This window comes from Camellia sinensis, chromosome 4 (assembly GCF_055761805.1).
Source record: "Camellia sinensis isolate YWXY chromosome 4, ASM5576180v1, whole genome shotgun sequence".
In the NCBI taxonomy this organism is placed as follows: domain Eukaryota; kingdom Viridiplantae; phylum Streptophyta; class Magnoliopsida; order Ericales; family Theaceae; genus Camellia; species Camellia sinensis.
In genome coordinates this window covers 61952149-61974751 of record NC_138964.1, presented here as the reverse complement: position 1 = coordinate 61974751, position 22603 = coordinate 61952149, and the positions used below count along the sequence as shown (strand labels likewise).

At 43.6% G+C, this 22603-nt stretch overlaps 1 protein-coding gene across 1 annotated transcript in view; it reads right to left on the bottom strand.

Annotated features, from left to right (window-relative positions):
* Positions 1-3201: 3201 nt before the first annotated feature.
* LOC145823797 (uncharacterized) overlaps positions 3202-22603 on the bottom strand; it is a 31487-nt gene continuing 12085 nt past the window's right edge. Inside the window, exons 5-6 of the mRNA XM_082923318.1 lie at positions 4026-4690; positions 3202-3934 (exon numbers count right to left, since the gene is read on the bottom strand). Coding sequence (XP_082779444.1) covers positions 3311-3934; positions 4026-4690 — 1289 coding nt within the window. The 3' untranslated portion in view covers positions 3202-3310. The remainder of the gene's footprint in view (positions 3935-4025; positions 4691-22603) is intronic.

The following is a 22603-nucleotide window of genomic DNA, read 5'->3' as shown; positions in this document are numbered from 1 at the left end:
GTTCCAGCCGCGCACCGCAATCAAAGCCCAAACCTTGGCCGATTTTGTTGCCGAGTTCTCACCTGGCACTCATCCGGTATGCCCGGTCGACATTGCCGGGGCAGATGATGAGACGCCCACAATGCCAACCGAGGAACTACCCGCTGCAGAAGGTCGCGCCGCGGAGTTAGCGCGCACCATCGAAATTCCCTCAGTTTGCACGGTACTACCTCCCGGTGCTGCGATGACGGAGTTGTGTATCACCAACAAATCCTCTCTGTCCGGTACCGCATCGCCAAGGGGGGAAGGAATGTTTCCACACAGCTCAGAACTTGATGATTCGCCTACGGACTTGGGCATTCTGAACCAACTTGCCGAGTCCGGTGCCGAATCCTCAAGGGGGGAAGGAATGGTTCCAGGCATCTCAGAACCTGCGGCCGGCTTCACACCGCAACCTGGTGTTTCGCCTACGGACTTGGGCATTACGGACCAACTTGCTGAGTCCGGTGTCGAATCACCAAGGGGCACTGACTTTGAACCGGTCAACACCAAACAGCCGAGCAGTTGTGATCCCATTGCCCTTCGCAACTCTCAAGACCCATCTGACTGCTGGAAGCTTTTTGTGGGAGACATGTGGAAGCTTTTTGTTGATGGAGCGTCCAACCGCCATGGTGCCGGCCTAGGTATTGTTCTTATATCCCCGGACGGCCTAACCATTGAGCATTCTATCACACTTGGCTTCCCGGCGTCTAACAACGAGGCTGAATACGAGGCGCTTCTTGCTGGGCTCAAGAGCGCAATTCAAATGAAGGCTGCCGAGCTTCTGGTATATAGTGATTCCCAGCTTGTGGTTAACCAAGTTTCAGGGATTTATGAAGCAAAGGACGACAGGATGGCGAAGTACCAAGCTCTGGTCAGAGACCATATCAAGCAGTTTGAGGCAATCAGAGTCCAACGGATTGACCGAGAAGAAAACAGCCGGGCTGATGAACTCGCCGGCCTCGCTTCCATGATCGATAGTACGTCTCCAAACCCTCTGTTGATTGACTTTCTTCCGCGGCCGAGCATTGAAAACGCCGGGCAGACGGATGTACTCTGCGCCGAGCTAGGTCCTTCATGGATGGACCCCTTGATCTTGTTCCTCCGAGACCGGATTCTTCCAGCGGCCAAGAAAGAAGCACACAAAATCCGGGTGAAGTCAGAGCGGTTTTGGCTCTCTCCATCAGGGGCGTTGTATAAGAAGTCCTTCACCGGTCCGTATCTCAAGTGCGTGCACCCGAACAGTGTGGAGGCCTTCTTGTTTGAAATTCATGAAGGCATTTGTGGCAGCCACATCGGGGGCAGGTCCTTGGCATACCGAGCTATTTCGCAGGGATACTGGTGGCCGTGCATGCAGGCTGACGCGCAAAAATATGTCCGCAAGTGCGAGAAATGCCAGAAATTCGCCCATCAGATCCACCAGCCTGCCAGGGAACTTCTTCCCCTCACCAGTCCTTGGCCTTTCGCCATGTGGGGGCTAGATATAGTGGGACCATTGCCAACAGCACCGGGCAACCGGAAATTCTTCATCGCGGCCACAGATTACTTCACAAAGTGGGTTGAAGCTGAGCCCTTGGCAACCATCAAAGAAAAAGACGTGAAGCGATTTGTCTGGCAGAACATTGTCACGCGATTTGGCGTCCCCAAGATTTTGATCTCTGACAACGGCACCCAGTTTGACGGTCGCCTATTTAGAGGATTTTGTGAAGATCTGAAGATAGAATTCTACAACTCCACCCCGGCCTACCCGCAGTCCAATGGTCAAGCCGAAGCATCAAACAAGACTATATTGGATGGGTTGAAGAAACGGTTGGAAAAGGCTAAGGGCAAGTGGGCTGAAGAATTACCGAGCGTCCTTTGGGCATACCGAACAACCCCGCGACGTTCGACCGGGGAAACTCCATTTGCTTTGGCTTATGGCATGGAGGCGGTCATACCCTTGGAAGTTGAAATGCCCACCCTCAGAACTGAGAGTTTTGAGCCCGAGCTAAATGCCGAGGCTATTGCCTTGGAGTTGGATCTAGCGGAAGAGCGCCGGGAGAAAGCCCTCATCCATGTTGCCGCTTACCAACAAGAGCTCTCCAAGAAGTATAACAAGACAGTGCACCCCAGACCGTTCAAAGTTGGGGATTGGGTTTTGAGGAAGATTCTGGGCAACACCCTAGTGCCAGGAGAAGGCAAACTAGGGGCAAATTGGGAAGGACCCTACAAGATCACTGGTCTGGCAGGCAAGGGGGCTTACCACTTGGAGGATCTAGAGGGAAGAGCCATACCCCGGCCATGGAATGCGGCCAACTTGAAATTGTATTATTTTTAAGCTTTTTACTTTCCTCTTTTTGTAAAGCAATTTTTTGGCTTGAAAAGCAGAACGTAATTCTTTTTGTCAAATTATAGAAGTCATTTTGCATTAGCACTTGGATTGTTCTTTCAATGTTTAAAACCGAGATGATGTACTCCGGTTGGAAGAGTTGGTGTTTTGTCCAACTTCGGATCCCCAACCGAGATGATTTACTCCGGTTGGAAGAGTTGGTGTTCTGTCCAGCTTAGGATTCCCAACCGAGATGGTGTACTCCGGTTGGAAGAGTTGGTGTCTTGTCCAACTTTGGCTTCCCAACCGAGATGGTGTATTCCGGTTGGAAGAGTTGGTGTCTTGTCCAACTTAGGCTTCCCAACCGAGATGGTGTACTCCGGCTGGAAGAGTTGGTGTTCTGTCCAACTTTGGATCCCCAACCGGGATGATGTACTCCGGTTGGAAGAGTTGGTGATGTATCCAACTTAAAATTCCCAACCGAGATGGTGTATTCCGGTTGGAAGAGTTGGTGTTTTGTCCAACTTAGGATCCCCAACCGAGATGATGTACTCCGGTTGGAAGAGTTGGTGATTTGTCCAACTTAAAATTCCCAACCGAGATGGTGTATTCCGGTTGGAAGAGTAGTTGTTCTGTCCAACTTGGGATTCCCAACCGTGATGAAGTACTCCGGTTGGAAGAGTTGGCGTCTTGTCCAACATGGTATCTTGTCCAAACTTAGCAACAACCGAGATGGGTATTTCGGTGCATGAATTTGTTTTGTTATGCTCAAGTGCTTCGACCATGTTATGGACTCCGGTCGACCAAGTGTTCAAATGATAAGTCATACCGAGATAGTTTGCTGAAGACAGAATTAATTACTACCGGGCAAACACTTGGCGAAAATTCAAAATTTTTCATTGATAAAGAAATTCATTACAAGAGGTGGGGACAGAGCCCGGTTACATCTAAAGTATTGAAAGCAAAAATGCAAAGAAAAGAAAACTAAATCAGGGGGGATAGATTGGTGAATTCATCCTCGGCAGTCTCAAGGTTGGTGGTTGGGCTCGCTTCTTGGGCACCGGGCTCAACTTGACCGGGCTGCACTTCCACTACGGCGTCTTCAGCCTCCGAATCTGTCTCATCACTCCCTTCTTCAAGCCCCTCCTCGGCCTCCGCTTGAAGCGCACTGAATACATCATTTGCATATGGCACGAGGTAGACCGGTAGTGAAGCTTTGGGAGGATTGGCAAAAACGTCGGTGTCAGAGCCCTGGCCGAGCTGTTCGCAAGCGGATTTCCAGCCAGCCTTGTAGTATATGTCTTGTGTTGCAAAGACTTGCTTCTTGTAATTCATCTCGGCCTCGTTGAAACCCGCATTGTTGGCAGCCCGGCAAGCCTTCTTCTTCGCCTTCTTCAAAGTGTCAACCTCGGCCTGGAGCTCGATTTGTTTTTTCTCGGCTGCATTCAGTTGACCGAGCAGCCTATTATTGTCATGGTTGGCCATCTCGAGAGAAGCTTTAGCCCGGCCGAGCTCGGCTTGAAGGCTTTCAACATGGCTGGCAGTGTCGTTGGCTTTCTGCCTAAGCCGGTGGATGCGCTCCAAGACCAAATGTTGTTTTTGAATGGCCTGCACAAAGAAGCAAAGTACATCAGAAAGGGGACCGAGCAAGAAGGACCGAGCAAACACTTGTTAAATGTTAAAAAGAACGCCGACTTACCCTGGCCATCGACTTCACGGAAGATTTTACCAGCCGGGTGTCAGGGACGTGGTCACTGCCTACCACGTCGCCCGGTAGGAGAAACGCTTTGGAGAGATCGAAGGCAAGCAAATGTTCTTTGTCTGCCTTGATCGATGCAGTCGCCGGGATGTCCTGCCCCCGGTGCTTCAGCTGAGGACGCCAAGCGGGCACGGGAGCCGGAGTTTCAGCAGGATGTTCGGTTGTCAGCTCGGTGACAAGCTCGGCGGAGGGATCTGCCCTTGGTCTTTTTCCAGCCCGGCGCGCTTCTCTGGCGGATTGCACGGCAGCTGGAGCTGGAGAAGCAAGGGCTACGACGGCTGCACTCGATTGACCGGCAGCCGGGGAACGGGTGGTGACGCTCGGTATCTCGGCTGAGGTTGCGGTTAGAAGGTTTTTGATCCGAGATCTTTTGGCCATTTCTTGCTCGTCGGTTAACCGGATTAATGGGACGTCTGGTAGGGTTGGATCTGGAGGTGGCGAAGGAGCTCTGAGGAAGTCAGTTACTCTACTCCGGCGCGGAGCAGAATATCTGTAAGTCGGTGTGTAGCCGAGCAATTCGTTGCAGTCTCGGTGACGGTACCTAAGCACGGCCCGAATTGCCTCGACGTTGGGGAATTGGTAGTTGGCTTGCAAGGTTTGGATAGCTGCAAAAGAAACAGGGAAACCGGTTAGTAAAACTAAAGAATAAAGTTAACCGAGCAAGTTTGAGTGGCTTACATGAAGAACCGAAGTCCTTGCTTATGAACCAGCCCGCCACCTCGGCTGTTTCGTAGTTGCCGGACACCCAGAAGAAATCATCATCGTGCATATCTTTGTCCGGGGTGCCGGTTACGATTTTTTCCTTGCCCAGTCTTATTTTCAAGTAGTAAGCCAGGCCGTCACCGGTGTGGCCCATTGTGTATTGCCTTAATATCTCGGCTAGGCCTAAGTTGGTGCCTAGCCGTTGGTTCAATTCGTGTACGCCGTTGATTATTCTATATGTGTTGGTGGACACCTGTGTGGGTGCCAGCCCGGTTCGGCGGAGGAACTCGGTTATGAGAGGGTTGAGTGGGAAACGAAGACCCCCTTCAACGATGGATAGCACGGTGAAGGGGCATTCCTCCCTACCCCAAGGCGTGGTCTCTTCTTCGGCCAGCTCGAGATGGACGTCGGCCGGGACGCCGTAGTCCTCTCTGAAAGCGGCTAGCGCGGCCGGAGTATCCACAAGGAAGCGGAACTTCCCCATTTGTGGCCGACTTACTATAGCCCGGTTGATGGGTTGGGCACGGTGATAAATTGCTGCAGCTCGGTCCTGAGAGGTTCAGGAATGACAGGGGTCCCCTTGGACTCTGCAGGAAAAGGATGGTAAGTGTAAGTGTGTGGTTTCGCTAAGAGAGCTAGACTTCAGCTCGGTCGGTAAGGGGGCCAAACTACCTCGGTTGTCTGATTAAGGAGCTCGGTCGCCCAAGCAGACCTGATGTTAGCCCGGTTAAGCGACCAAGTCCTTTGGTTATCTCGGTTTTTGCCATGATTGGAACAAACACGTTGTTTGCCCGGTTTGGCTAACTTTTCGGATCAAAAGAAGGCCCAGAGCCCGGTTCACCCCAGTTCTTCGATGTTCTTCAGGAAGACGAAGAACACCAAGAACAGTGGGAGGTTTAGGACGTTTTCTATGGTCTAAGCCCTAAAAGCTACGTTTTTGGGTCCTAATGTGTGCAAAATAAGAGCAAATAGCAACATAAGAGAGATTAGGTATCTTACCTGTGAAGGGCTGAAGGTGTTCTTCCCAAACACGAAGAATGGCAGGATGGCAGTCGAGCTTGGGCTTGAGAATCGACAGAGATGGAGGCAGCAGTAGGGAAAAAATGGAACGATGGAGGGCGAGTTTGTACAGGCGAAAGAGACCGCCCAAATTTAAAATCTGACAAGAACGGCGGGTTGCTTCTCGATAACCAATGGGAGCACGCCACGTGTCCCCATTTATGGCTTTGGCAGGACTGAAGCGACGGGTTGAAAAGACGAAGAGCCAACCGAGCTACTTTCAATAAGAATAGGTCAGCCGAGGAATATAACCGGTCAAATCTGCGGACGATTACGTCAACTAGCTCGGTCGAGTCTTGGCATCTTGACGACCGGAGAAACGTTATCTCGGACGAGGTGAATAATCCCAGTCACGCTTCCGCGGACGGAATTAAGGGGCAATTGAGAGGGTGATTTATGCTCCGGCGTTGGGCCGAGGTATAAACCGAACAGGTTGAGGGCCCAGCAGAGCATTGGGCCGAGATGATCGACTGTTCACCCGGAGATGGGCTACCAGAACTTGGGCTGGGCAGAGTTTGGACTGTGTGCTGCCCCGAACCGTGCAGAAGATGCTCGGCCAGGAAGTGACCGGTCAGACCGGGATGCTCGGTCCGAGGATTGTCGAGACCAGACAGACCGAGAGGCAGGCGCTCGGAAAGGCGCGGTCAGCCGAGGTAGTTGACTGACCGGCGAGAAGACCGACCAAAGGAGGAGCCCGGGCTAAGCTTTGCCGAGATGCCGCCTAGCCCGGTCCTTCATTCTGTTATCCGGTCAGGCGCTTAAGGTATGAAGCATGGTATGACCGAGGTAGGGCAGCTCGGCTGCCGAGCTCCAGCTATGCTGGCAGGCAGTTGAGAGCAGGTGATGAACAGCATGGTTTATGCTGACAGATGGGATAGCAGAGCCACGTGTCAGGAGATGACAGGGAGTGGATATGGGGCACAGAAGGTATATAAGCATGTCTGCGCCCCCCATACGCGACACACGAACATCTCTGTAAGAAATTCTTACACTCAAACACTCTCCCCCTTCTCTATATTCCTTCTAAGGTGTGTGCTAACTTGATCGTCGAAGGGTTTTTCCGGCCACACACCGCCGGGTAGCTCACCCCTATTGGCTCGCAGGTGATCGGATATCGACGGAACTCGGAAGAAAGGAATACGGGCACGCCGGAATATTTGCTCCCCGTACAGTTGCTTATAGACTTGCCCTGCCGCCAGAACTAAGTCAAGTCCACAATGTGTTTCACATTTCGATGTTGAGGAGGTATATACGGGATCCATTGCATGTGATTGATCATTCCGGGATTAGGGTTAATGAAGATTTAGGCTACGAGGAGAAGCCAATAAGAATTATTGATAGACAAGTGAAACAGCTGAGGAACAAGTCGATACCAATGGTGAAAATCGAATGGAAAGAGCATTACGGTAAGGATGCTACATGGGAGATGGAAGAAGAGATGAAAGTCCGATATCCGGAATTGTTTTCGAATCAAGGTAACTCAAGTTTGGGGACCAAACTTCTTTAAGGGCGGTAGGATGTAACAACCCTCACTTCATCTTAGTCATGCTCTCATGCATTTATATGATTTTGCCTTGTTAAGCTTGCATTTCAAATCTTGTTTTTTCATCTTGCTTAAGTGTTACTGCATGCTTTGCTCCTTGCTTGGTGTGAGTTTAGCCGAGGTCATCCTAAGCCTGGGTCGCACCTTTGAATCTCTTCTACCTAGGACTATCTTGGAATCTTTTGGTTAACCTCCACTCGCACCTTGGCATATTGGCGAGGTGTGTATCATCTAGGCCGAGATATTACACTTGCACCTAGTGATCTTGTTCCTGGATTGGTATGACCTAGACCGAGGTGTGGCACATCTAGGCCGAGGTGTGGCACAGCTAAGTCAAGTGTTGTCCTTCCTAGCCGAGATCATTAAGACCTTACTTGCCGAAGCCTTGTCCTTAGCCGAGATCATCACTTCCCGGAGTGCCTATGCCATCTTGCTTGTTGAACACACTTTGTCATAGTCTTGTCTTTTCACTCAGTCACCTTTTTGAGAAGAGCCAACCAGCCGATACCACGTGTCCCAACAGAGGGTTATGTCAGTGAACTGTTGAGAAACACATCATTTTGTATCGTATCCTTGTCTTTTTAGAGAGAGAGGCTCTAGGAAGAAGGAGGAGTTCTTAGAAAGGGAATATATTTCCAAGCTTGATCTTCACACCTTGAGCCGTTAGATTCGTGTTTTGAGATTAGAATCTTGATCTACTCTTGTTGTTCTTATTGTTCATCTAGCTGCATTGTATGATCAAGCACGATTTGTAAGCCATGCATTGATTTAAAGTCTGGTTTTAGAAAGAGAAAGTGATATTCATGTGTTCTTAAATAAAAGCCTTGTTCGATCCGAAAGCTTGCATCAAGATTCATGTTTTTGTGTTCGTTTTCATAAAATCTTCGAGAATGGGTACCCAGGTCCATGTTTTTGAATTCATAAGCATGAAATCTCAGATTTTGTAATGATAAGTTATGATCTTTGCATTCATGTTCTTCATGTTCTTCAGCAGAGGGAAACCCAGATTTTCCCGACTTCATTTCCTTGAATGTGGCCATCAGGACCACACCTCAGCAAGGAGGTGTGGGACCTTGGCCAAGACCTGGTTGGTGCCCATTATGTTCTCCCGAGATGAGAAACAGTGTTTTGTTTTGGTCCGATTTAGTTTTGAAGGAATGCCGAGATCATTTACATTCATGTGAAGCTTGTTTGAGAATACATTCAATAGACTTTGTCATGTGTTTGTAGGACTTGGACTCTTACTTTGACCCCGACGCTTGAAGAACTATGTGAGTGGTATCTTTAATAAAGCTTTGTTATAATGTTTTGATAAGCCTTGCTTTGCTTTGTTTTGAAAAGTATTTAATCAAGCATGAATGATTATCCCTGTTTTGTGTGCCAAGTATAAGTTTTGTTTTGAATGACAACCTTTGAAAGTCCGTACGTGCCAGGGGACTATAAGCATTTGTGGCACTAGTCCGTACGTGCTAGGGGACTATAAGCATTTGTAGCACAACCTTTGGAAGTCCGTACGTGCTAGGGGACTATAAGCATTTGTAGCACAACCTTTGGAAGTCCGTACGTGCCAGGGGACTATAAGCATTTGTGCCACTAGTCCGTACGTGCTAGGGAACTATAAGCATTTGTAGCACAAGTCCTTACGTGCTAGAGGACTCTAAGCTTTTGTAGCACCTTTGTTAATGTCACCCCTTGAAACTTGAGAGTCTTGAAAGACTTTTGTTGATGAAGCTTGAAAGACTTGTTAGATGAACTTGTTTTGTCTTTGATTTTGTGCAAGATATAATGTGTGTCGCTTTGATAAAGATCTCGGATATTATTCATGCAAACCCTTTATTACTTGTACCATTCACTGAGTATCCAAGCTCACCCTCTCTATATATATGTAGGTGATAAGCAGGACATCGGTGATGCCTAGATGTGCTTTGCAACTTGTTTTGGACTCGCATTTTGTAGCATCTTGAAGATCATGCTTCTTAGCTTGTAATTCATTGTGTTTTGTATATGATGGCTTGAGAAGCCTTTTGGTCAAGATGTATTTTGTATTTCATTTTATTGTATCCGAGTTGTAAGACCTTGATAAGATGTATGACATTTCATTTGATCTATGCACAGCTCTTATGGACTAATTAGATTTAAATTTATTACTTCCGCACATGTTAGCCCCATATGTATACTCTGATTGTGTGTGAATCCTTGTAAGTTGGCTTTTGGTAATCTCGGATTGCTGGCCATCATGGTACCATTCTACTAGGGGCGAAATGGGGTCGTGACAGATGTAATTCGACAAGTTTGAATTACTTGTGATGTTATTATTGCAAATTTATGATATTAAGCCTATTAGAGTACATATGTGGAAATTGTTGATGAGTTTTGTAGAACTAAAAATATGATGTAATGACGTTAACAATAACTAACCGAATAACACTACCTAAAAAATTGCTATAATGGATTTCTTAGCACCAGACACGAAGGTAGTGGGGCTTTTATTAATAAATACATGTAAGCCCCGTTGCCTTGGTGTATGGCAAGAAAATTGGTAAGCAATCCATTTATGTATAGCATTACTCTTTACAGAAATGCATCTTGATCTTGTGAATCATGATCAACATCTCAATTATAATGTTATCCAATGATTTGATTTGTGATGTTTGTACTTGATTTTTCATCAGACCCGTAATGATTATAAGGTGATTAACATGGATCGATGAACAAGCTTTCTGCGGTTTTGCAGTCAGGTATCCCGATTTTTCAGTTTTACCACTTATTGTACTTTGCGCTTTTGTTTATTTCTGTTGTTCAGACTATTGTACAATCATTTTTGTATCTATTTTGGTAGGTAGATCTATATATTGAGCTCTTTCGCTGAAAAGCAACAATACATAACCAAAATTTTTGTCTAGAATTTCATTCAAAATCAATTTCATTCTAGATTTAGTCCCCCATTACTCTATTAGAATCTGAGCCACTTTTATTTTGGGTAATATTATGGACGAAGTTTCTGGGTATGTTAGCTTTTCTTTCACTTCGCTGAAAGTACCACTCATTAGTAACCTTTTGTGCGACATGATATGGCACTGGCATTAATATTTTATTTGTGCACGTTTGTTTGCCACTCTTTTAGGGGTGTAAGAAAAGCCAATGTAACTGAATCGACTGCTAATTTTGGATTTCGGTCTGTCTTTCATAACGTATGGTTTGTTTCGGTTTTGAATTTTTTTCCACCGATACAAACCGAACCAACTAAAATATTATATTTAAATTTTTTATATTTTAATTCTTTGGGCATTACAAGATAAGTGACCAATATAGTACATGTTTTTTGTGATATAGGGAGCTATACATTTATAGAGTTACATTCATTCTTTTTCTTTATTTATTCTCAATGACCTCATGTAAATCCCTCTTCGATGCCAAACTGACAAAACTGACCCATATGATATAGCTTGTGTCGGTTCCTCAATTGTCAAAACTGAGAGGTTCAGTTAGGTGCTAAACTTTCCCTCAACTTTGACCGAACCGAACCATTTATCTACACTTGTTTGCAATTTCTCTAGCTTGAAATTTTAAAACACATGCTTTAGTACTTGCACTAAAAAAGTTAGGGTACTTTTTTTTTTAGCTAGCTTTTCTTAAAAGTGGAAACAAACAGGCTCTTTGACTTCATTAGATGTATTATTTCTATTATTTTGAGCTAGTTTCAGTTGTATTTATGAAGAGTTCTTTCCTCTTACTCTTTCCTGTTTATTGAAGATAAGCTTTCCAGACCTTAAAAATTATGATACAACCCAAGCTTGGCCATTAATCTTTGATGATTTCATCGAGTGGATGAGAGAAGAAAAGTTAGCCACAGCAGAATCTTAATACCCTTTCTATAGATTATAGTGCTAATTAGACAAGGTAATCATAAAATCCCCATTTCCAATTTTTTTTTTCTTTTCCTTCTTTTCCACATCATTTAGCAATTAAAGTTAATTTACATGTGCTCAACCTGACAATCAAAAGATTTGTATGGTTTGAACAGGATTAACTAATTGTAACCGACTTTGTTGTGATTGACCTGTTTTCCCTTTGCAGGACTCTACCTAAACCTTTCAAATGGACGTTTTTGTGAAGCCTACTCGACTGGAGCTCTCTCTTGTATGCCAAACTACTTAAAAATTTCTCATATAGTTTGTTTTAACAGTATCAACTCATTGGACAATTAATTGGTACCCTCCCATTTCGGTTTTACTATTTAAGGGAATTGATTTATTTTAAGGTACAGATGAATAAACATTAATAGAAAGAAGTAATTGAATTACACACACACAAAATTCAGAGTTTGACTGTTGTAACAAAATAATTTTTGAGTTTTTAATTTTATCAATTTAAATTCTAAAATTTTGATTTGTTTTTATAACCTCAACCATTTGTATATTTCCATTGAGTAAAATCGATGGGAAAATAAGTATTTTAATCATTAAACTCAATGAAAATGGATATTTTAGACATTTTATGTATACCTAAATTGATTTTAATAGCTAAATTACTCTTTTTCTATTGATTTTTCTAAGCAAAAATAGGCGAATCATTTAGATTGAAAACAAATTAAAAGATTAGGATTTAAATTGATAAAATTAAAAACTCAAGATTTGTTTTGTTACAAAGCTCAAACATTGGCGATTTTTTTTTCCCATTATTGTCCCTATATATATATATTTTTTTGTCAGCTAAAAAGAGGATAGGAGGAGGTAGGGATGTAATTAGTTTGGTACGGTCAGTATTTAAATGAAATCTTTCACCGAACCGATAATGTCAGTTTTATTATTTTGAGCACTGATACAGACTGTTTTTTCTATCAAATGGCACCGAACCGAACCAATTGAAATAGTTTGGTTCGATGCGGTTTAATCGGTCTAGAACCTTTCAAATTTGAGTCACTTTTTAAGCTATGTTTGGTTGGGAGATTTGGAAAGGGATTTAGAAAATGAATTGAAAAATATATGTGAAATTAGGTGAAATGTAAATATATATTTTTTCACATTTCACCTACCTTTTCTTTTTTTCCTTTCCTAATTCCCCAACCAAACACAATGTTGGTATAGTCACTAATTTATGTAAAAAGCATTGAATTAGTTATTTGTCCACCACTTCAAACATATCTAATCCATCCATTTAATAAATACTTTTCAATTTCTAGATTAATAAAAATGCAAAAAAAATAAAATAAAATAAAAACAAATACTAAGGTTTCATAATGAGTAAGAGTTAAGATTATATATAATAAGAGTTTACTAACTTAAATTATAGAGATGATAAGGTTAATAATTTATTATACTTATTAACATCATTATATTATTAGATTATATATATATGTATTTATATATATATATATATATTATAAATACAATATATGTTAAAACAGATGGTTTCGGTTTAGTTCAGTACAAAAGGTGTTTGAACTGATACTGAAGTAAAAATCGAAAAAAATTTAATTAAAAAATTGCAGAGACCGATTCTTATTAAAAAACAGACCAAATATAACCGTTTCAGTTCAATTGATTTGGTCAATTTTTTTGATTTTTCTTACATCTCTAAGAGGAGGTGACCAACTTGTGGCAACCTTTCTTGGGTGGAAAGAATATCCTTCCCATTGGGGTACCGAACATACAGGGTCTAGACAAGCCTAAACATGAGTCTCAAGTGCTTCTTCTGCGTTCGATTCCTTTAGAAGTGAGGGTTATCTAGAGTTTGGTAGAGTGATACAAAACAACATTATTTTATACAAAATGATGTCGTTTTGTTTAATATAAAAAAGAAAAGAAAAGAAAAGAAGAGTTGAATGAAAAGAGAGAGATATTGCAGGTGTTGGTTTTTCATCAATAACCTCTCTCGAAGGCAGTAGCCACCTCTTTCTCCACCATGTCGACCATTTCCAATCTCTACCACACCCACCTTCTTTTACCCATCGAATCCCCTCCACCCCTTCCCCCCTCCCCTACCTCCTTCCTTAAAAAAAAAAAAAAAAAAAAAAATGAAGTGAGAGATTGCCTAGATCTACAGTTTTTCTCTCTCTTTTCTTTTTTTTCTTTTTTTGTTTTTGGGATTCGGTGGGTGACCGGTGGAGAGTGGGGTAAAGGCTGGTAGCGGTTGATGGGGTAGGGGAAGAGGAGGCTGCTATCGGTGAGAAAGGTTGGTGATAAAGAACCGGCATTGACAGTCTTTTTCTCTCTTTCCGTTCGTTCGCTTTGTGCTTTTTTTTCTTTCTTTTTTCTTTTTGAGAAATAAACAAAACGATATTGTTTTGTATAAAACAATGCTATTTTGTATCACTCTATCAAACTTTAGATAACTCTCACTCTAGAGGTTCTGGACACACTTCTTTTAGGCAAATTAAACCATAAATTGACCCAATCCTCATCGAAGGGGCATATAATGGTGAGGAGCCAGTGGCTCTAGAGTCTCATGCTCCCAACGACCACTAATGAGATTCAAACCCATTACTTTATGTCCACCAAATAATTTAGAAGAGCATCTTCAATAGGAGAGGCATTTAATGAATTTTAAACATTTTGTCTAGTATCGTTATAAAATGGAGCTCCAACAAGGCAAGCAATACAATAAATATTTTGTCTCATCATCTATTATATGTAGAGAGCCGTGGAGGGTATGCTCTCAATTTTAGAAGCATAAGAGTTACTAAAGTACACACTAAGCTCCCTTATTTTTCTATAATCAATTTTTTTAGTTTATTTAAATTATTTTTGTTTTACAAGTTGTAAGCAAAAATTACATCAATCACTTTAACGCAAAATATAATAAAATAAAATAAAACTAATTTCATAACCTGCACCTTGTTAGGTGGCTTGGTCTTTTCCCCCCCATTTTTTGGTACAAGACTTGGTCTTTGATGTTTAGCTACTTAACATATCTCAACATAATTTGGTATAAAATTCCTTGATAGCTGATTTGGACACCCGATCATACAAAAAGATAGCAAAAATTGTGCTATTATTCTTATAAGTGATTGTACTTCCAAAAATTTTCCTTTAGACTTGTATTTGTATGCTTCTTGTAGGGTGGAGTTACTATTTGATGATTTTGGAGTATTGTTCCACACAATTTATTACTTGATATTTGTTAAGCTGTCTCTTAAAATTCTAGCAAAAAGTACTGGGTCCTATTACTTTAACCAATAAATATTAAGTTGCGGCACCATATGAACTGTGATGACCGGGTCTTTCCTTTCTTCCTTCCCTCCTCTTTTCTTTCTTTCTTCGCCCCGTCTTTCTTTTATATTTTATTTTTTTTTGGGCTTGAAACATTCGAAAAAATTTCTTGAATTAGAATCCTTGTTCTCGTGGTGTTCGTCGTTGGATCTCACTAGTTCCGGGAAATACGGGATCAGGACCGGAGTGCCCGAGAGCAAAGCAAAAATCTTTTGGGCTGCTGGTCCAGGGTCACACTTGTGAGATAAGGGCCACACGTGCGAGATGGGAGTCGCACGTGCGGGAGTGGATGACTTGGGTGAGTTGTACACTACCTAAAAGGCAGGTGCGGGCTGAGGTACGGCGGAGCCACCGCACGTGCGGGGGTGAGGGCCGCATGTGCGGGAAGGGCGCTCCACACGTGTGGGGATGGGCACCTCACGTGCGGCAAACTAGGCAAATTTGGGGCTCTGTTTTCCTTTCTCTTTTAGGGCTGATTCCATCTCTTTTGTTTACACTTCTCTCTTCTAAAAACACATTTACTCTCCCTTGTCTCTAGAAACTCTCACCAAAGCCCTAAAACACCTTGATTCTTGTCAATTTTGGGTCTAAATCACCAACATTTCTTACCAATCTTGAAGATCCAAGTTGGGTTTTCTCTTAGGGTTGTGGAACATTGAAGAATCCTCCATTGAAGCTAGGGTTTCATTATCTTCTTCATCGAAACCTTGAGGTAGGGAAGTTTCCTTGAGTTATATATATATTTATGTTAGATTTGGTAGATTTAAAGGTTCCGTTAATGATTTTGAAATGTTTGGTCTTGACTCATAAATGCTAGGGTTTTTAAAAATGGGTTTGATTTTCCCTCTCCTCCTAAACTAATTTCTTAAAGATTTTTAGGTCACATAATAGGTGGTGTGTTATCTTGATAGAAAACCCTTTCAAAAGAGAGGAGAGGTGTTTGTTTTGATTTTGACATAAAACCCTAGAAATTTTGGGGATTTTTGAAAGATGTAAACATGTTTAAAGGCATCTTGTTGTTTTAAAATTAGAGAGTGAAACTTCATCACATTGTTTAGCATGAATGGTAATTTACTTAGTGTATGAGAAAAGAGTTATTTATCTTAACATTATTGTTGAGCATTGAAAAGTGTATTGTTGTAAAATAACAAATGGTTGTGCACCTAGGTTAGAGAAAATTATAAACATTGGAATTGATGATTGAAAGGCATCACATGTAGTCTTGAAGAGGGCCAATTTGTAGTGAATTGAGCATGAAAAGATGTTGTTATTGCTATGAATTGATGGCATGGTCATTGTGAAATAATATTGAGTAGAAGAAATGGGTAATGTAGTAAATTGATGCTGTTATAGAAATGTTTTGAAATGGAAGGATATTTGAGATATTTTGTATTGCATCATGTCACCATTTGATTTACCATTATCATTGCACATTCTCATCATGTTTATTTTGAGAAGGATTATATTATAATGTGAACTACGAATCTGCGTATGGGGTAAATACGGTGGTAAGTCCAGTTAGGGGGTGTAGATGAATTTGATAAGTTGGCCTGAGTGTCCAAGGTGAAAGACCAGAAAACCGCGCGGATAGGTGTCGAGCCTTCCGGTTAATACCGGTAAAAATGACAGTGTAGACACCCCATTTTTGACCGACCTTAAGACTCAGACGTCACCAGTTGAGCGCTTGGTGATGTTGCATAATGTGCTCGTTCAGAAGTTTCAGAGTCGCGGCCGTGAGCCCTGCCTCCGGATTTCCGAACCCTCTTCTGTGCCTTGTCTCGGTTTGCGAACCAGACTTGGTTTTCTCTGTTTCTTTTCCTGAGGGGAGGGAGAGGTCCCGTAGACCATCTCTCAGTGGCCGTGGGCTACATTTTGTGGCCGCAGGCCATTTTGCCCATTTCGATGTCCGGTTTCCGGTTTTTCGGGACCGTTGGCCGTGTGCCTCGGTTCGGGACCGCCTAACCATCTCCGTTTGTTCTGATTTTTGGCATACTTCCTTTTTACTCCCATTTGAGGGACACTGGGGTCTGAGAAACCCACTTCGTGGCCGAATGCCACTTTCGGTGCTTAACAGCCCGTTTTCGGGACCCCGAACTGCGTGTTTTGGTCCCCGAGCATTCGTTTTGCATCGGTTTTTGTTCATTTTTGGCAGGTACCTCTGTTTTATCACCGGGAAGGCCGTAGAAGGGTGGGAGGCCAGCAATTGTTTCAACAACCAGTTTTTGCTCCTCCGGCGCCCTCCGACGCCCGTTTTTCTCACTTCCGAGCTGATGTTGAACAACCTGGGCCCTTTTTCTTGAACTTTGAACCACATATTTGTGATGTACACACATGGGAGGACCCTAAAAGTTGGTGGTCGGCCACTAATGTTGCTTGACCCTTTTGAACCCCTCCTTCCGAGCCAATGTTGAACACCCTTGGGCCACTTTCTTGAACTTTGAACCACATATTTGTGATGTACACACTTGGGAGGATCTTAAAAGTTGGTGGCCGGCCACTAATGTCACCTGACCCTTTTGACCCCCCCTAGAAGTGGCTTGTTCTCTCTCCTGTTTTAGAATTTCCAAATTCGAACCACAGGGTTGTGATGAGGGAACCTGGAAGGCCATCTTTTTGTGGTGGCCGGCCACTAACTCAATTTGACCTTTTTGACCCCTAGCCGGCCGGCTAGGGGGGGTGGCCGGCCGGCCACCTGCAGCTCCAAAAGGTGGCCGGCCTGGTTCCTTGCAACACACACTTACAGCTGTATAGCTGTATCCCCCAGAAAATATCTCAATCCGGGGGATATTTTTTTGGGGGAAAACTTACCTCCTTTTCCCCCACCTTTTCCCCACCTTTACACCCTCTTTTTGTTCCTTATAACCAGCTGCAAGCATTTGTATTAGGGGTTAGAAAAAAATCCTTTGAGCCTCTTGCATTATATCCCCTCTCCTTCTCTCATTTTCTACCCTAAAACACCCAAGTTTCATCCCCTTTTCTTCACTACCACCTAACACCATCACCACCACTCCATTCCCAGAATCAAGGAGGGTTTCTCAGAGGCAAAAGGTGCTGCAACTTGGTCCAAGAAGCAACCAAAGAGTGGTCTACAAGGGTGAGTTGCCATTTCCCCCTTTTTGAGCTTATTTTTGCAACATTTCTTAGCCATATATGTTTTTTGCTTTGAGCTCCGGCCATAACTGAAAGTGGCCTTATTTTGAGCTCTTTTTGACTTTCTCTTAAGGGCTCAACCCTGTTTGAGCCCCCCATCTTGCACTTGCTTCAATATCTTCCTTAAATGCTATTTTCTTGCATGCTTTGGCAGCCTATTGTGCTTTGGTTTTTAGTCTTTTTACAGTACTAAAAATAGTCTTATTTTGGTCCATTATTCATGTTTTATTAAGGGCCTTTCATGGTTTGGGACCTCCATATGCTACTTCATGGTGTATCCCTCCTTGGTCCCCTTTTCTTGCATGCTTTGGCAGCCCATTATGCTTCCATTTTTGGGCATTTTACAGAACTAAAAACAGGCTTATTTTGAGCCCCTCTTCAACATTGAAGAAGGGCTCAACACTGTTTGGGACCTCCATGCTATACTTGCCTTTATATTCTCTTTTGGTCCCCATTTTTGCATGTCTTGGCAGCCTATTGTGCTTCGGTTTCTAGTCTTTTTACAGTACTAAAAATAGTCTTATTTTGGTCCATTATTCATGTTTTATTAAGGGCCTTTCATGGTTTGGGACCTCCATATGCTACTTCATGTTGTATCCCTCCTTGGTCCCCTTTTCTTGCATGTCTTGGCAGCCTAGTATGCTTTGGTTTTTAGTCATTTTACAGAACTAAAAATAGTCTTATTTTGGCCCATTCATCATGTTTCATCAAGGGTCTTTGGCTGTTTGTTGAATATTTTGCATACTTTGTGTTATAGCCATTTTTGAGCCTCATTTTGCATTACATTTCTAGCATGTTTGTATACTGATTTTGGGGCTGCCATAAACTGTAAATGTGCATATTTTTTGTCCCTATTCAGTGTTTTAGAAGGGAATTTTTCAGTTTGAGCTTTGTATATACCACTTGTTTCATTGCCCTCTCTTGGCCCCTATTTTTGCATGCCATTGTTGCCCTATCTTTGCTTGATGTTTGGCCATGATTTGTACTGATAAAATGCTTATTTTGGGGCTGCCTTGCTACTGTCTATTCATTGCATGTCCATATTGTGCATGTTTGGTATAGCTATAGGCCATTTTGGGTGCCAAAATCCATGTTTCGGGACTATTCCATGCATCGGGTGCACTTTCGCCTCATTTCGGGGCTGTTTTCCCCCACATTTCAGTGCTGAAATTCCCTTAACATGTGCCCATATCATATTTTCATCTCATTTGCATTGCGTATGCCATTGCCTCGGTTTGCGTGCCCGTGTGCACGCATTTCGAGGCACTTCATTTTCATCCATCGGCATCCTATGTGAGTGTGGTTGAGGCTCTCTCATGTTGGTATAAGCCCATATCATATTTTCATGTCATTTGCATTGCGTATGGCATTGCCTCAGTTTGCGTGCTCGTGTGCACGCATTTCGAGGCACTTCATTTTCATCCATCGGCCTCTTATGTGAGTGTGGCTGAGGCTCTCTCATGTTAGTATAAGTCCATGTTGCATTCTATATGCCATTTTAGCCATATTGCATTGCGTATGCCATTGCCTCGGTTTGCGTGCCCATGTGCACGCATTTCGAGGCACCTCATTTTCATGACATTGTGTATGTTAGGATTGTATCTTAGTCGCATTTCATGCATGTCATGCATATTGCATCGTGTTCGGGATAGGAGTTAGCCCGGGCACGGGAAACGAGGTGCATTTCGTACTCCGAGTGACGGAATGTATCTCAATTCCCTAGTCACCGACACTCCGGGTCATCCATGATGGAGTTAGGTCTCGTTGTGTTTTCATGTGCATTCATCCCATATTAAATTGTGCAATTCGACTCCTCGGCCATCATGTCTCGATATGCGTGATTGGTGGCACGAGGATCGATGCATGCATATATCTGTGAAAATACATTGCTATGCCCCTTTCCTGCTCTCTGTTGCAGCAAAATGAAGAATCAGCAACTTTTCGGAGTTTGCCACGCTTTCCAAGAATAACTGCTAAACAGAGGCTAATTGGGGCATCCCGGTGGATTTTCGCGCAAGGCAGCCCAGACATGCATCATTCATCAGAAGCAAGGCAGTCCCTGGCTTGCATGCCAGTTTTACAGTTTTCTTAGTTAATTTGTTAATTAATTAGGAATTTGTATATTATTCGGACTGTAATATTTGGACTGTAATATTCTTTTATTCGGGACTGTATATTTATTCGGACCCTCTGCGCGAGGGCGCAACTGTAATAAGTGTGCGTGAGTGTGATGTATGTCTTCCAACCCCACGTCTTTCTTCCCTTTTATTTATCCGCTTATGATGGTTAGATTAGGGCATATTTCAATTAGCATACAGTATGACAGCATGTTTGCATCATTCATCCGTTTTGCATGCACCGGGCTCGGCGCATCATACTAACTGCATTGTATTTTCAATTCCAAATTGAATATATGTTAGCTGTAGCATTCCATATGCCATGTTTAGAATAGCCGAGCCTATTATAGGTTGCATTTTTGCATGTGTTGCATTAGGCATTTCTGTATATTTAGGGTCATGCATGATTTCTAATGTGATTTCCATTTTGGCTTGGAGTACACGGTAAGTTTTATGCTTTAGCATCCTTGCATGCGTGTGAGTGACTGCCATGATAGCATGCTTACCATGAGGCTATTTGCTTATGTGATATAACTGCCTGAATGCCTGTGGGTGAAGGTTGGGTTACTTGGATTGGAATAAATCATCAACTGTTAGTTTTAAGCCCACTAGATAGTGGCAAAACCATTGTTTTCTAAGCCCACCTGCGGGTGGCAAAATCTGCATTTTAAGCCTACTTGCGAATAGCAAACCATTTTTCAAATAAACAAACATGAAATGTTTTGTTCCAATTCAGGCGATCCAGTCTATACTTGTATGCTGTGCGCATCACATAGTAACCTAGGCTAATAACCGGAATAAGGATACACAAAGTTTTCAAAAATAGATATCATGGTTAGTAGAGGCCGATCTTTGATCGGGCGAGCGGGGGTGCTCACGAAGTGACCTTCCCCAATCGTACCCAAGTTCCCGAGCGGAGGCAACTTTGGTGATGACGGACACGTGGCCTTAGGCAACGAGTCAGGGTTTCCTAAATTTCCCAAAAATAAAATATTTAGGTGGCGACTCTGTATCTGGAAAAGCAGTCCATGTTTGGCACTTCTTTCAAAATCTGTTTTCTCAAAACGATTTGCCGGATTTGGACTCTTTGGTTCAGACTTAGAACCGTGACAAATTTGAGAGTCCTGAGCTGTGGTGACCCCATTATGAACGGAACGGGAGCTCGTTCCTCCCGGGGCGTTCGGGGACGTCTACAGTTTCTGGCGACTCTGCTGGGGATTTAGAGAACTTGACTCGAACTCGTGATATCTGTTTTTGACTACACTTGTGTGATTCTTTGCATTGCATTTGCATTGGTGCGCCTAGGACACCGTGTTTGCCATCTGCTATTCCTGAACGGTTTGCCGGAGGCTTGTCTTGTCAAGGCATGACCATAAGGCTGACCGGTTGTGGGCTCTGCCAGTATGGGAACACAAACCCCGGTTTTACCGGGGCACCCTCTTTGACCATTCGACCTAGCGCATATTCGGATCCATAGTGACCATTCCAAACTAGGACAGGTTGCTTACCCGTTTATAGGTTGTTTGAAACCGCTGTGTGCGTAGTGAAACCCTAGCTCCTGACAAAATAGGACAGGGAAACCCTACCCCAACATAGGGGTGTTTTGGCTCTCACTTATCTGTTATGTGCTTTAGAGTGCGTCTCTACAGGAATGCATGTATCAGTATATGAGTTTGGGCATCAGGCCTACGGGCATCAGTTCAGTATTGTCAGTATCAGGCCTACGGGCATCAGTTCAGTATATGAGTTTGGGCATCAGGCCTGCGGGCATCAGTTCAGTATTATGGGTATCAGGCCTGCAGGCATCAGCCAGTATTTGAGAATTAGTTATCTGCGGGTATCAGATTCTGTTTTAGGGGACAGTGATACAGGGATAATAATCAGTGTTTGAGGACAGTGTGTATTCAGCTTATTGACTGTGTGTTGTTATGCCCGGCTGTGTGTCATGCATTTTATTTTAAGCTGTTATGCTGTCCGTTTATCTGTTTATTTATTTCCTTTTCGCTTTATTTATCTTTTGCTAGGTCAGTTCTAGCACAATTGCTTCCAACCCAGCAGGCATTCCCCAAGCACTTTGGACACGAGGTCGTCGACTCAATCGATCTGAGGATCTAATCGACGGACAGCCAGTGTTCCATTCTCTACCCCCCGTTACCAAAAGAAAGCTGAAAAAGCGCAGTGTGTCAAAATAGAGGTTGTCAGAGCAGTGGGTTACTTCATTAGAGGACTATAGGACTGAGGTCTCAATTACTGCTGTAGAAATAGACATACCAGTTAGACAGATGGATCAGCAAAATACATCAGGGATGGAGGCTCTAATGCGCCAGATGCAGGAGAGCATGAGACAGATGCATGATGATGCCGCCCGTCAAGCGGAGTTCTCCAAACAGCAGGCCGCGATCATGGCCCAACAGGCCGAACTAATCACCAGACTGCAACAGCAGAATGCGGCATCTGCTTCACACCAAATTCCTCCTCCGGCAGGGGCTCCATTACCTGAGCAAACACCCAGAACGCTCCGCCAAACACCCAGAACGCTGTGCCAAATCTCCAAAACTTACAAGAGGACACGAATCTTCCAACGGGGCCAGCTCCGCCCCCGCTTCCGCCATAACTGTCCAAAGTCCATACACCCAATCACCCGGACTCTCCCTTCGAGTTCGAGGTTGATCATACAGCTCTGAAATTGAGCAAGCTTGAGAAGCTCTTCAAGAAATCCCAGGGGGTCAAGGCTAT